The 15,000-nt window shown below is 46.6% G+C and overlaps 1 protein-coding gene across 1 annotated transcript in view; it reads left to right on the forward strand.

The window, feature by feature from the left end:
• Nucleotides 1–15,000, forward strand: part of LOC110503785 (schwannomin-interacting protein 1) — a 320,215-nt gene that overhangs the window by 92,494 nt on the left and 212,721 nt on the right. The window contains exons 6-8 of the mRNA XM_036961845.2: nucleotides 2,605–2,669; nucleotides 2,886–2,951; nucleotides 3,047–3,185. Coding sequence (XP_036817740.1) covers nucleotides 2,605–2,669; nucleotides 2,886–2,951; nucleotides 3,047–3,185 — 270 coding nt within the window. The remainder of the gene's footprint in view (nucleotides 1–2,604; nucleotides 2,670–2,885; nucleotides 2,952–3,046; nucleotides 3,186–15,000) is intronic.

Here is a 15,000-nt window from a genome sequence, read left to right on the forward strand (position 1 = left end):
ACATAATCTCACTTTCACTAACACACACACACATGCTCACAATCACAAAGTGGTCAGTAGTTCTAGGGCATGAAGCATGTCTGAACGGGATGGTGTTAGGGGGATTGGGGAGGCCAGGGGGACATTGATTCTAAGTGAAGTGGAGTTAGATAGCAGGGTTTTTACATTTATTTAATTTCACCTTTATTTAGCAAGTTGATAACAAGTTCTCATTTACAATTGCGACCTGGCAACTAACGAACTGGTTTACCTGCGTTTGTAGTCTTGCTGAGATCATTTCTCGTGCATGACACAATGAGAGTGGACAGAGCGGGATGACGTCACCCCTCACCAAGCAGATAGAGGAGGTGATTGGAGGACAGCTCAAACCCCAGTTGTCACGTACTGTACAATTAGAGTCATTACCACTTCAGCTGAGACAGAGAGGGAGAGAGACAGAGCAGAGATGGACATAGAGAGAGAAGGAGTGAGTCAGCGAGAGAAAGTAGAGAGTCAGAGGGAGGGAGAGAACGAGGGAGTCAGAGACAGGGAGAGAAAGCGAGCGAGAGAGAGAGAGAGAGAGATTACTGCACCTTGATTTTCCCAGCATGCAGCAGATTATACATACGAACAACCTTGCGTGTGTGTGTGTGTGTGTGTGTGTGCGCATGTGTGTGCGTGTGCATGTGCGTGCGTGTGTGTGTGTGTGCGTGTGTGTGTGCGCGTGAGTGTGCGTGTGTGTGCGTGTGTGCGTGTGTGTGCGTGTGTGCGTGTGTGCGTGTGTGTGCGCGTGTGTGCGTGTGTGTGCGTGCGTGTGCGTGTGTGTGTGTGCGTGTGTGTGCGTGCGTGTGTGTGTGCGTGTGTGCGTGTGTGTGCGTGTGTGTGTGCGTGTGTGTGTGTGTGCGTGTGTGTGTGCGTGCGTGTGTGTGTGCGTGTGTGTGCGTGCGTGTGCGTGTGCGTGTGCGTGTGTGTGTGTGTGTGTGTGCGCGTGAGTTTTTTTCTAGGGTTTTTGTTTGTTGATCTGTTTCAAAGATAAGATGAGACAGATGATGTATGATAAAGAGTAGATACTGTTTGACTCAGTAGTCTACTTCCCCTGTGATGGTACAGAACAGAGGAACATACTGTGTCATAGATACTCTGTGATGGTACGGGACAGAGGAACATACTGTGTCATAGATACTCTGTGATGGTACGGTACAGAGGAACATACTGTGTCATAGATACTCTGTGATGGTACGGGACAGAGGAACATACTGTGTCATAGATACTCTGTGATGGTACGGGACAGAGGAACATACTGTGTCATAGATACTCTGTGATGGTACGGGACAGAGGAACATACTGTGTCATAGATACTCTGTGATGGTACGGAACAGAGGAATATACTGTGTCATAGATACTCTGTGATGGTACGGGACAGAGGAACATTCTGTGTCATAGATAGTCTGTGATGGTACGGAACAGAGGAACATACTGTGTCATAGATACTCTGTGATGTTACGGAACAGAGGAGCATACTGTGATGCAGAAGATTATGAATGCTATGATAGGATTTTAAAACACTTTGTGGGCACAAAACAGTTACATGCAAATACATAGAAATCAACCACTTTCATCTCATAAAATCAAAAGGATTTTACCTACACACACACCTCTCCTGCTCCACCTCCCACCCACTCTGTGCCTCGCTGTGGACCCCTGGCTGCTCTAGAGACCAAGCTCCAGTTTAATTCTACTTGTAATTTAATTAGTCTGATCACTTATGCAGGGGCAAGTCAGCGCTTATTACAGGGAATTATTAAAGCTAGAGGAGAGGGGGATTTAAAGCAACATTTTATTCTCCCCTCCTCAGCATTTTGACGTCAGTGGAATTGATCCATCACAGTGTAAACTTCAGGAAACCATGTTTCTGGCTAAACACCCATCCTCAGCAGTGGGAATTGGCCAGTGGTATCTAATCCAACATTGTGAGACTAGAGAACCTTTTCTGTTATGTGGTGTCATGAATGATAAACACTCAAGTTGACTTCCTGGAGGATCCATTTACCCCCCTCACCTCACCCCACCCCAACCCCCTGTCTCCTCTGACTGCTCCATGCTGCCTCTGGGTCTCTGTCCTTCTCTCTGTTTCTGGGCCAAACACAGCTGAATGCTGACTGGCAAAATCAGCAGAGAACTTCCACAGTTAACTTCACATAGAAACTTCACATCTAACCTCTCCAAGATACTGCCTTACTACCCCCCTACAGGGGTACCAGTACTGAGCAGAGGAGATCGCACTCACAAACACACACACACACACACACACACACACACACACACACTTACTCACTCACTCACTCACTCACTCGCTCCACACACACACACACACACACACACACACACACACACACACACACACACACACACACACACACACACACACACTCACTCACTCACTCACTCACTCACTCAACACACACACACAAAAGTTAGAGAAGATGAAGGAGATGAGAAAAATAGGGTTTATTTTCTGTACAGTATGTCTGTCTGAGAGATTGTTGTTGTAATCCCTTTCCATTTCCGTCTCTCTCTCTCTCTCTCCTTCTCTCTCTCTCTCCTCTCTCTTTCACTCTCTCATAGGATGAACTGAAGAGCCTCCAGACTGGCTTAAAGCATGTCAATGATGAAAGCATTCAGCTGCAGAGGTACTGTAGGTTGGCACACATACACACATGTGCACTGTAAAACTCAATTTCCCAGCAGTGGGGACCAGGGCATCTCTGTGTAATTACTGATAACCCCGACACTTGCACTGGAAAGATTAGAACTCAGCTCTGTGTACTTGTAGTTATTACACTCCCCCCCCCCCCCCCTCTCTCTTTCTCTTTCCTCCTCCCTACACTTCTCTATCTCCCTCTCAGTCACCAGCTGACTACAGACCTTGAGAACAACTTCAACATGCCCCCACTGGAGACCAAAGTGTTGATGTGAGTTGTGTGTGTGTGTGTGTGTGAGCGTGTGTGTGTGAACGTGTGTGTGAACGTGTGTGTTTCACTCTTGGCTATGTGTGTATGTTTTTTAGTATCCAGCGTGCCTGGCGTGACTTCCTCCAGAGACAGGAAGTGATGGAGAAGAGGAGCCCCTCCCCTCCCTCCCTCTCCTCCTTTGACAAGATGAGCACGTCCATCAGCATGACCACTCTATCAGATGGCATCACCCCTGTAAGTCCCACCCCTCTATCTTTGCGCTGAATACCGCTGGTGAACTGTCTATGTCATTGTGTGGGACTTACTTTTTACTGAAGCAAACAAATGGTGTGGGTCAGATGGAATCTACAAGATATATTTTCAATACTAGCCCTATTGATGTGGTGTGCCGGTATATTGCATGTCTTGTCCAGCAGAGGGTGGTGTCCCTCAGCTCATTCCCCCCTGCCAGATGCAGGCTCACTCACAGGCACTTGAGGGAGGGATCAGCTGGGTAAATAATAAGATGAGCACGTCCATAGACACTCAACTCATCCAGCTGGATGGCGAGTGAGAGAGGTACTCTTGAGTGTCAATGTATTGTCATAGTAATCTCCAAGTCATCGACTAGGTTAAGCGTCAGGTCAAGCTGTTGGCTTCAAGGTGCCCACTCAATGCTGCAGAGAGAAATAGGATTATGATTCTGGGGTAAACTATACTGAACAATAATATAAACGCATATAAACATGTAAAATATTGGTCCCAAGTTTCATGAGCTGAAATAAAAGATACCAGAAATGTTCCATACGCTCAAAAAGCTTATTTCTCTAAAACTTTACATCCCTGTTAATGAGCATTTCTCATTTGCCAAGAAAACCCATCCACCTGACAGGTGTGGCATATCAATAAGCTGATTAAACGGTATGATCATTACACAGGTGCACCTTGTGCTGGGGACAATAAAAGTTTTTGTCACACAACACAATCCCACAGACGAGAGAGCGTGCAATTAGCATGCTAACTGCAGGAATGTCCACCAGAGCTGTTGCCAGAAAACTGAATGTTAATTTCTCTACCATAAGCCGACCTCCAACATCGTTTTAGTGAATTTGGCAGTATGTCCAACCGGTCTCACAACCGCAGACAACATGTAACCACGCCAACCCAGGACCTGCGCAAACTGTCAGAAACCGCCCCAGGGAAGCTCAAGTGTGTTCTTCACGGATGAATCCTGGTTTCAACTGTACCAGGCAGATGGCAGCCAGCTTGTATGGCGTCGTGTGGGCGAGCGGTTTGCTGATGTCATAGTTGTGAATAGAGTGCCCCATGGTGGTGGTGAAGTTATGGTATGGGCGGACATAAACTATGGACAATGAACACAATTGCATATTATCAATGGCAATTTGGATTCACAGAGATACCGTGACGATATCCTGAGGCTCATTGTCGTTGTTTTTTTTAAGGAATCTGTGACCAACAGATGCATATCTGTATTCCCAGTCATGAGAAATCTATAGATTAGGGCCTAATGTATGTATTTCAATTGACGGATTTCCTCATATGCTGATGTTCCTACTCGAATAACTCCTTTCTCTCTCATTCTGTCTGTCCTCTTTCATAGTGCTGTGAGAAAGACAGGCTAACCTTTCCTCACATATTATTTCATGGCTTTATTTTCCTGATGTATCACACGAATGTCACTTCTCTATTCTATTGTCTCTTCCTGTAACATCCCTCCTGTAACATCCCTCCTGTAACATCCCTCCTTTAACATCCCTCCTGTAACTCCCCTCCTGTAACATCCCTCCTGTAACATCTCTCCTTTAACATCCCTCCTGTAACATCCCTCCTGTAACACCTCTCCTTAACATCCCTCCTGTAACATCCCTCCTGTAACATCCCTCCTGTAACATCCCTCCTGTAACTCCCCTCCTGTAACATCCCTCCTGTAACATCCCTCCTGTAACATCCCTCCTGTAACTCCCCTCCTGTAACATCCCTCCTGTAACATCCCTCCTGTAACATCCCTCCTGTAACTCCCCTCCTGTAACATCCCTCCTGTAACATCCCTCCTGTAACTCCCCTCCTGTAACATCCCTCCTGTAACTCCCCTCCTGTAACATCCCTCCTGTAACATCTCTCCTTTAACATCCCTCCTGTAACATCCCTCCTGTAACACCTCTCCTTAACATCCCTCCTGTAACATCCCTCCTGTAACATCCCTCCTGTAACATCCCTCCTGTAACTCCCCTCCTGTAACATCCCTCCTGTAACATCCCTCCTGTAACATCCCTCCTGTAACTCCCCTCCTGTAACATCCCTCCTGTAACTCCCCTCCTGTAACATCCCTCCTGTAACATCCCTCCTGTAACATCCCTCCTGTAACTCCCCTCCTGTAACATCCCTCCTGTAACTCCCCTCCTGTAACATCCCTCCTTTATTGTGATGCAGTGGTGAAAGGGACAGTGCTGCCCTGTTGGAATTTTTAATGGGTCCGTTTCTGTCGACCCAGCGATATGTTCCACGTTCCCTCCAGGGCCGGTTTGCGCACACACACACACACACACACACACACACACACACAGAGAGAGAGAGAAGAAGAAGTCATATTTTCATGGGACACAGTGACTGGGTGCTGGGTGGCCATTTCCATCCACACTGATTGAATTTGTAACCTTTGTGCCAGTGATATCAGTCTCTGCCAAAAGCCTGCATGTGTCTGTCAATGTGGGACCACCGCACTTGGTGGAGTGTGTGTGTGTGTGTGTGTGTGTGTGTGCGCGTGTGTGTGTGTGTGTGTGTGTGTGTGTGTGTGTGTGTGTGTGTGTGTGTGTGTGTGTGTGCTTCCTTATTTGTATGTAGTTCACTGGAACGTTCCATCTCTATCTCCTTGAGTCTGTACAAAGTGAAAGGTTTGTGATGTACTAAAGGTTAAGGTTGTATAGTTATGTGTCTTAGAATTCATTCAGATATACTGCAGAGTCACTATAGTGACACAGTGAAATACCGCATTAGAAGATCTCCTACTGTATTTTGCAATTTATGACCAAATAACTCCTGCAGTGTTGCCCATTTCCTTTCCAAGGCAAGAGGTAGAAATGATAGTTTTCATTAAATGAGAACATAACAAAACTCTGGATTTTATGCCCCTATATCAATCAGCAGCCGTCTGTTTTTATTTATTTATACTGCGTCAAAACACAGCCCGCAGCTCAAACACACACACACACACACACACACACACACGCACACACACACACACACACACACACACACACACACACACACACACACACACACACACACACACACACACACACACACACACACACACACACACACACACACACACACAGGCTGTTTGTTGGAATGGGAGATTTAGTAGTAGCCGGTAATGTTAGAGGTTTGACTAAATGCTAGAACATTGCTAGTTAACTGTTCTGGAGTAGAAACATGATCATTGAATATAATAGACAGTAAGGAATAGGCAGTAATCGATTCTGAAATATGACTTTTTTCTGCCAAGGACTATCAGAGCTCTGGCTGTCACTGTCCACTGGGTGCTGCTCTGTGAGGAGGTGCAGTTACAGAGACTGGCCACTAGAGAGAAGTGTTGCACCACAGTAGCTCCTCATGCTATGGACAGAACTGATATACTGTGGAAGCTAAGTCCTCTGATGGTATGGACTAGACACTAGAGTATCCTAAAATCAGATCATAGATTACGGACATCTTTATTAAGAACCTGCAACAAGTTTGAGTTTGTGAGTGCATATGTAATGTAGGTATGTGCTAGGTTGTGAGTTGTGTGTGTGGGCTGGTGTCTGGTGCCTGGTGGTGAAGGGCACATGGGACATGCCAGTCCATCTGCCCTGCTGAAGTGCAGTGGGACTGGGCTAGAGCAGAGCATCACTGGTCCTCTTACCACCAGCTGCCATGGTTATCCCTCTCCTCCCTGTCGATCACTCCCTCCTCCCCTCCCTCCATCTGCTCTCTCCTCACCCTCTCTTTCCAAAGTCCAACCTCACTTCCTTTCACTCATCCGCTATTCCCCTAATACATGTGTGTGTGTGCATGCGTGTGTGGGTGGGTGCGTGCATGTTTGTGTGCGTGCAGCTGCAGTACACAGCAGGTGAACGGATCCAGCAGTGTTATTATTTCGCTCTATATTTAGCAGGTAGTGTTGTGCATGGAGGAGAGAAGAGGAGAAAAACACAGAGCTCCACAGAGAGCTGGTTACCATAGAAATGAATTAAGATCTTGTACCAGCAAATAGCCTCTTTTTCACTGTTCATGGTAAACACAGACATAGAGATGTTTAGGCTCTGGCTAAACAGTGTTCCTGCCACTGTTTTATTCAATGGAAGTAGCAGCCCATTGTGACATCATCATCGACAGACAGCATAAGTCATACACATTATGGAGAACAGAGCTCCAGCCATCACAGCCAACCTTGGTTCCTTGTCTTCTTTTGTCAACTTGTTATTGTTTTGCCTTGGCAGCAATGTATATTTTGTAAAATAGGCATGGCCTATTACCCAGGCAAAAACACAGTAGAAAATACCTCACTTTATGACATCGTTGATGGATGATGATGGATGGATGTGGGTTTTCTCTGTCTTGTTGTCCATTTTCACAACCCCCCCCAGGCTCTGTTTGGTCCCTAGACTCATATTTACTCTAAATGATCATCATAGTTGACCTTTGTGTCTTACATAGTAGTTGATCATCCTCTACGGCTTTGGCCTATCCATGTAACAACATGGAGGACTAGGATGAGGTCAGGCATTATATTTCAAATGTTGCCTTAAAATGTTTGAATTTATGATTAACTTTGAAATATGTAGATTTGGGGAACAATTTTATTTTTTAGCCCTGCACTGCTGTTTCCATTAATGATACAAAGCCCCAAAGCCCCACTCCCTCTGTGCTGATAAAACAGAATACCACCTAATACATCAATGGTTGTGTATGGTAATTATGCTAATACAACATAAGGTTGTACTAATTGTGACACGCCTGCCAGTCCTTGATTGACAGAATCATTAGTGGCCTTTTCACCTTTCAGCACTCAGGAACAATAAAACATTTTTTTTACACCAAATACTAAAATACACATACAGTGCCTTGCGAAAGTATTCGGCCCCCTTGAACTTTGCGACCTTTTGCCACATTTCAGGCTTCAAACATAAAGATATAAAACGGTATTTTTTTGTGAAGAATCAACAACAAGTGGGACACAATCATGAAGTGGAACGACATTTATTGGATATTTCAAACTTTTTTAACAAATCAAAAACTGAAAAATTGGGCGTGCAAAATTATTCAGCCCCTTTACTTTCAGTGCAGCAAACTCTCTCCAGAAGTTCAGTGAGGATCTCTGAATGATCCAATGTTGACCTAAATGACTAATGATGATAAATACAATCCACCTGTGTGTAATCAAGTCTCCGTATAAATGCACCTGCACTGTGATAGTCTCAGAGGTCCGTTAAAAGCGCAGAGAGCATCATGAAGAACAAGGAACACACCAGGCAGGTCCGAGATACTGTTGTGAAGAAGTTTAAAGCCGGATTTGGATACAAAAAGATTTCCCAAGCATTAAACATCTCAGGGAGCACTGTGCAAGCGATAATATTGAAATGGAAGGGGTATCAGACCACTGCAAATCTACCAAGACCTGGCCGTCCCTCTAAACTTTCAGCTCATACAAGGAGAAGACTGATCAGAGATGCAGCCAAGAGGCCCATGATCACTCTGGATGAACTGCAGAGATCTACAGCTGAGGTGGGAGACTCTGTCCATAGGACAACAATCAGTCGTATATTGCACAAATCTGGCCTTTATGGAAGAGTGGCAAGAAGAAAGCCATTTCTTAAAGATATCCATAAAATGTGTTGTTTAAAGTTTGCCACAAGCCACCTGGGAGACACACCAAACATGTGGAAGAAGGTGCTCTGGTCAGATGAAACCAAAATTGAACTTTTTGGCAACAATGCAAAACGTTATGTTTGGCGTAAAAGCAACACAGCTCATCACACTGAACACACCATCCCCACTGTCAAACATGGTGGTGGCAGCATCATGGTTTGGGCCTGCTTTTCTTCAGCAGGGACAGGGAAGATGGTTAAAATTGATGGGAAGATGGATGGAGCCAAATACAGGACCATTCTGGAAGAAACCCTGATGGAGTCTGCAAAAGACCTGAGACTGGGACGGAGATTTGTCTTCCAACAAGACAATGATCCAAAACATAAAGCAAAATCTACAATGGAATGGTTCAAAAATAAACATATCCAGGTGTTAGAATGGCCAAGTCAAAGTCCAGACCTGAATCCAATCGAGAATCTGTGGAAAGAACTGAAAAATGCTGTTCACAAATGCTCTCCACCCAGCCTCACTGAGTTCGAGCTGTTTTGCAAGGAGGAATGGGAAAAAAATTCAGTCTCTCGATGTGCAAAACTGATAGAGACATACCCCAAGCGACTTACAGCTGTAATCGCAGCAAAAGGTGGCGCTACAAAGTATTAACTTAAGGGGGCTGAATAATTTTGCACGCCCAATTTTTCAGTTTTTGATTTGTTAAAAAAGTTTGAAATATCCAATAAATGTCGTTCCACTTCATGATTGTGTTCCACTTGTTGTTGATTCTTCACAAAAAAATACAGTTTTATATCTTTATGTTTGAAGCATGAAATGTGGCAAAAGGTCGCAAAGTTCAAGGGGGCCGAATACTTTCGCAAGGCACTGTATGAACAACAACTTACAGACGAACACAAAAAACGACTACATCTCATCTGCCCAGACCCGCATGTTCACACCCCCCTCCCTAGTGCCTGCATGTTCACACCCCCTCCATAGTGCCTGCATGTTCACACCCCCTCCCTAGTGCCTGCATGTTCACACCCCCTCCCTAGTGCCTGCATGTTCACACCCCCCTCCCTAGTGCCTGCATGTTCACACCCCCCTCCCTAGTGCCTGCATGTTCACACCCCCTCCATAGTGCCTGCATGTTCACACCCCCTCCCTAGTGCCTGCATGTTCACACCCCCTCCCTAGTGCCTGCATGTTCACACCCCCCTCCCTAGTGCCTGCATGTTCACACCCCCTCCCTAGTGCCTGCATGTTCACACCCCCCTCCCTAGTGCCTGCATGTTCACACCCCCCTCCCTAGTGCCTGCATGTTCACACCCCCTCCATAGTGCCTGCATGTTCACACCCCCTCCCTAGTGCCTGCATGTTCACACCCCCTCCCTAGTGCCTGCATGTTCACACCCCCCTCCCTAGTGCCTGCATGTTCACACCCCCTCCATAGTGCCTGCATGTTCACACCCCCTCCCTAGTGCCTGCATGTTCACACCCCCCTCCCTAGTGCCTGCATGTTCACACCCCCCTCCCTAGTGCCTGCATGTTCACACCCCCTCCATAGTGCCTGCATGTTCACACCCCCCTCCCTAGTGCCTGCATGTTCACACCCCCTCCCTAGTGCCTGCATGTTCACACCCCCCTCCCTAGTGCCTGCATGTTCACACCCCCCTCCCTAGTGCCTGCATGTTCACACCCCCTCCCTAGTGCCTGCATGTTCACACCCCCCTCCCTAGTGCCTGCATGTTCACACCCCCCTCCCTAGTGCCTGCATGTTCACACCCCCTCCCTAGTGCCTGCATGTTCACACCCCCTCCCTAGTGCCTGCATGTTCACACCCCCTCCCTAGTGCCTGCATGTTCACACCCCCTCCCTAGTGCCCGCATGTTCACACCCCCCTCCCTAGTGCCTGCATGTTCACACCCCCTCCCTAGTGCCTGCATTATGGTTTGCCACAAGGCCTGTTTTTCTCCGTCACCCAGGCTATTTCAATATTTCAATAATAAATAATTTGATTTTTCCATTGTGTTAATGAAGGCGGTTTGATTTAATTCCAAGTTTTACATTTTTAGTATACTTTTTTCAGGAACAATCTAACCCCAGAAATATAATTTATAGAACAGACAACCATTTCTATTCCATTTCCATTCCATTTGAATCACAGCAGCAGAATGACTGAATGAATATCTATAATGTTGATTACTGCTCTATACATGAAAGCACTGTGGTCTCTGGTCTGTCTGTGTGGCTTTTTGTCTCTGGCTGTGCGAAGGACGTGTGTTCGTATGACCCCAGTGTAATGGGAGAGGGACAGACAGATCTGTCTCTGGCTGTGTGAAGGACGTGTGTTCGTATGACCCCAGTGTAATGGGAGAGGGACAGACAGATCTGTCTCTGGCTGTGTGAAGGACGTGTGTTCGTATGACCCCAGTGTAATGGGAGAGGGACAGACAGGTCTGTCTCTGGCTGTGCGAAGGACGTGTGTTCGTATGACCCCAGTGTAATGGGAGAGGGACAGACAGGTCTGTCTCTGGCTGTGTGAAGGACGTGTGTTCTCATGACCCCAGTGTAATGGGAGAGGGACAGACAGATCTGTCTCTGGCTGTGTGAAGGACGTGTGTTCGTATGACCCCAGTGTAATGGGAGAGGGACAGACAGGTCTGTCTCTGGCTGTGTGAAGGACGTGTGTTCTCATGACCCCAGTGTAATGGGAGAGGGACAGACAGATCTGTCTCTGGCTGTGTGAAGGACGTGTGTTCGTATGACCCCAGTGTAATGGGAGAGGGACAGACAGGTCTGTCTCTGGCTGTGTGAAGGACGTGTGTTCTCATGACCCCAGTGTAATGGGAGAGGGACAGACAGGTCTGTCTCTGGCTGTGTGAAGGACGTGTGTTCGTATGACCCCAGTGTAATGGGAGAGGGACAGACAGGTCTGTCTCTGGCTGTGTGAAGGACGTGTGTTCTCATGACCCCAGTGTAATGGGAGAGGGACAGACAGGTCTGTCTCTGGCTGTGTGAAGGACGTGTGTTCGTATGACCCCAGTGTAATGGGAGAGGGACAGACAGGTCTGTCTCTGCTAATCACCTACCGCATACAGCTATGACACACACATTGTCCCTCTTTGGATTGGTCATACACCCTGAGGTGTGTAATACAGTATGTCCTGTATAATGTGTCATTTCAGTGGCAGATTGTGTGTTACATGCTCTGGTATGAATGAGCCCTACAGTACGTTCCATCCTTCCACTGTGTGACATCGAATCTCAGTGTAATGCCTTTCTACTACCACAAGGGGTAGTTGTTCTGCTGTGGTGGTTCCCATGCAGGATATAGTCCTGTTCGAATACTTTGAACATGTATCCGTCTTTCCTTCCATCCTTCCTTCCTTCCTTGAAGTATTCACAGATATGTGTTACTGGAGCTGAGCAGACCACTCTCCTTCCTCCCTTTCTCTCTCTCTGTTTCTGATAAGGCCAGGTAAGAGGCCTCTCCATTCAACAGGCCAGATAATTACCCATTATCAGTCATTTGCTAATTAAAGGAATGAAGAGAACACTTCTTTATTTTCCTTTTTTTCATCTCCCTCCACTTCTATCTGCCCACAATACCACTGCTTGCTCTCCCCCTCTCCCCGTCTCTCTCTCTCCACCTCTCCCCTTCTCTCTCTCTCCACCTCTCCCCTTCTCTCTCTCCACCTCTCCCTTTCTCTCTCTCTCTCCACCTCTCCCCTTCTCTCTCTCTGTCTCCACCTCTCCCCTTCTCTCTCTCTGTCTCCACCTCTCCCCTTCTCTCTCTCTCTGTCTCCACCTCTCCCTTTCTCTCTCTGTCTCCACCTCTCCCCTTCTCTCTCTCTCCACCTCTCCCCTTCTCTCTCTCCCCCCTTCTCTCTCTCTCTCCCTTCTCCCCTTCTCTCTCTCTCTCCCCCTCTCTCTCTCTCTCTCTCTCTCTCTCTCTCCCCCCCTCTCTCTCTCCACCTCTCCCCTTCTCTCTCTCTCCCCTTCTCTCTCTCTATCTCTCTCTCCTCCCCTCTCTCTCTCTCTCTCCCACCCTCTCTTTCTCTCTCTCTCACCCCTTCTCTCTCTCCCCCTCTCCCCTTCTCTCTCTCTCTCTCCCCCTCTCCCCTTCTCTCTCTCTCCCACTCTCCCCTTCTCTCTCTCTCCACCTCTCCCCATCTCTCTCCACCTCTCCCTTTCTCTCTCTCTCCACCTCTCCCCTTCTCTCTCTCTCTCTCTCTCTCTCTCTCTCTCTCTCTCTCTCCCCTCTCCCCTTCTCTCTCTCTCCCCCTCTCTCTCTCTCTCTCCCCCCTCTCTCTCTCTCTCTATCTCTCTCTCCTCCCCTCACTCTCTCTCTCTTCCACCCTCTCTCTCTCTTTCTCTCTCTCTCTCCCCTTCTCTCTCTCTCCCCCTCTCCCCTTCTCTCTCTCTCCCCCTCTCCCCTTCTCTCTCTCTCTCTCCCCCTCTCCCCTTCTCTCTCTCTCTCTCTCCCCCTCTCCCATTCTCCCTCTCTCTCTCCCCATCTCCCCTTCTCTCTCTCTCTCTCCCCCTCTCCCCTTCTCTCTCTCTCCCCCTCTCCCCTTCTCTCTCTCTCTCTCCCCCTCTCCCCTTCTCTCTCTCTCTCCACCTCTTATTCTCCTTTTCTCTTTGAGCCTTTTAATGCCACTTGGATAAAATATTTAGATGTTTCAGGATTGCGTCAGACTTCTGAATAAGGTGCTGGGTTTTTCCATTTCTTTCCCTCCCCTCTCCACCCCCCCACCCCCCTCTCTCTGTGTTAACTGTACAGACCCAGAGGTCTCTCTCTGTCTTCAGACCCCAACAACGTGATCTTCAGCAATCCCACTTTACCCAGCAACAAGGCCTAATGGATCATTAATGTCTGATTGAGGACCGGTGTATATAAAGAATAGCAGGTTGATGCAATTATGAATAGCCCCTTCTCTGTTATTTATTAATCTGGGTTTAAATGAGGTCGTCAAGGCAAAATTAACTGCACGAGCTGCAACTGAGGAGTGTTGCATTCCAGCATTGTTTCCAGAATGCTGCGTGATAGTTTTTGGTTTGTGTGGTTATATACTGGGTAAGGAGATGGTTGTCTCTAAGATGAAGACTGATCTCTGGGGAAGTAAGTTATGCTGATCACTGATACCCATACTGCTGAATGATCACCAGTCCTATATAGGAAAAGCTCTCCATGGTAGGGACACTATGATAATGTCAGGGTAATGTCAGGGTTTACCAACAGTATTCACAGTAATGTCAGGGTTTACCATCAGTATTCACAGTAATGTCTGGGTTTACCATTAGTATTCACAGTAATGTAAGGGTTTACCATCAGTATTCACAGTAATGCCAAGGTTTACCATCAGTATTCACAGTAATGTAAGGGTTTACCATTAGTATTCACAGTAATGTAAGGGTTTACCATTAGTATTCACAGTAATGTAAGGGTTTACCATTAGTATTCACAGTAATGTAAGGGTTTACCATCAGTATTCACAGTAATGCCAAGGTTTACCATCAGTATTCACAGTAATGTAAGGGTTTACCATTAGTATTCACAGTAATGTAAGGGTTTACCATCAGTATTCACAGTAATGTCAGGGTTTACCATCAGTATTCACAGTAATGCCAAGGTTTACCATCAGTATTCACAGTAATGTAAGGGTTTACCATTAGTATTCACAGTAATGTAAGGGTTTACCATCAGTATTCACAGTAATGCCAAGGTTTACCATCAGTATTCACAGTAATGTCAGGGTTTACCATTAGTATTCACAGTCATGTCAGGGTTTACCATCAGTATTCACAGTAATGCCAGGATTTACCATCAGTGTTCACAGTAATGTCAGGGTTTACCATCAGTATTCACAGTAATCTCAGAGTTTACCATCAGTATTCACAGTAATGTCAGGGTTTACCATCAGTATTCACAGTAATGTCAGGGTTTACCATCAGCATTCACAGTAATGTCTGGGTTTACCATCAGTATTCACAGTAATGTCTGGGTTTACCATCAGTATTCACAGTAATGTCTGGGTTTACCATCAGTGTTCACAGTAATGTCTGGGTTTACCATCAGTATTCACAGTAATGTCTGGGTTTACCATCAGTATTCACAGTAATGTCTGGGTTTACCATCAGTATTCACAGTAATGTCTGGGTTTACCATCAGTGTTCACAGTAATGTCTGGGTTTACCATCAGTA

The sequence above is a fragment of the Oncorhynchus mykiss genome, chromosome 24, assembly GCF_057628025.1.
Source record: "Oncorhynchus mykiss isolate SJ-2025 chromosome 24, ASM5762802v1, whole genome shotgun sequence".
In the NCBI taxonomy this organism is placed as follows: domain Eukaryota; kingdom Metazoa; phylum Chordata; class Actinopteri; order Salmoniformes; family Salmonidae; genus Oncorhynchus; species Oncorhynchus mykiss.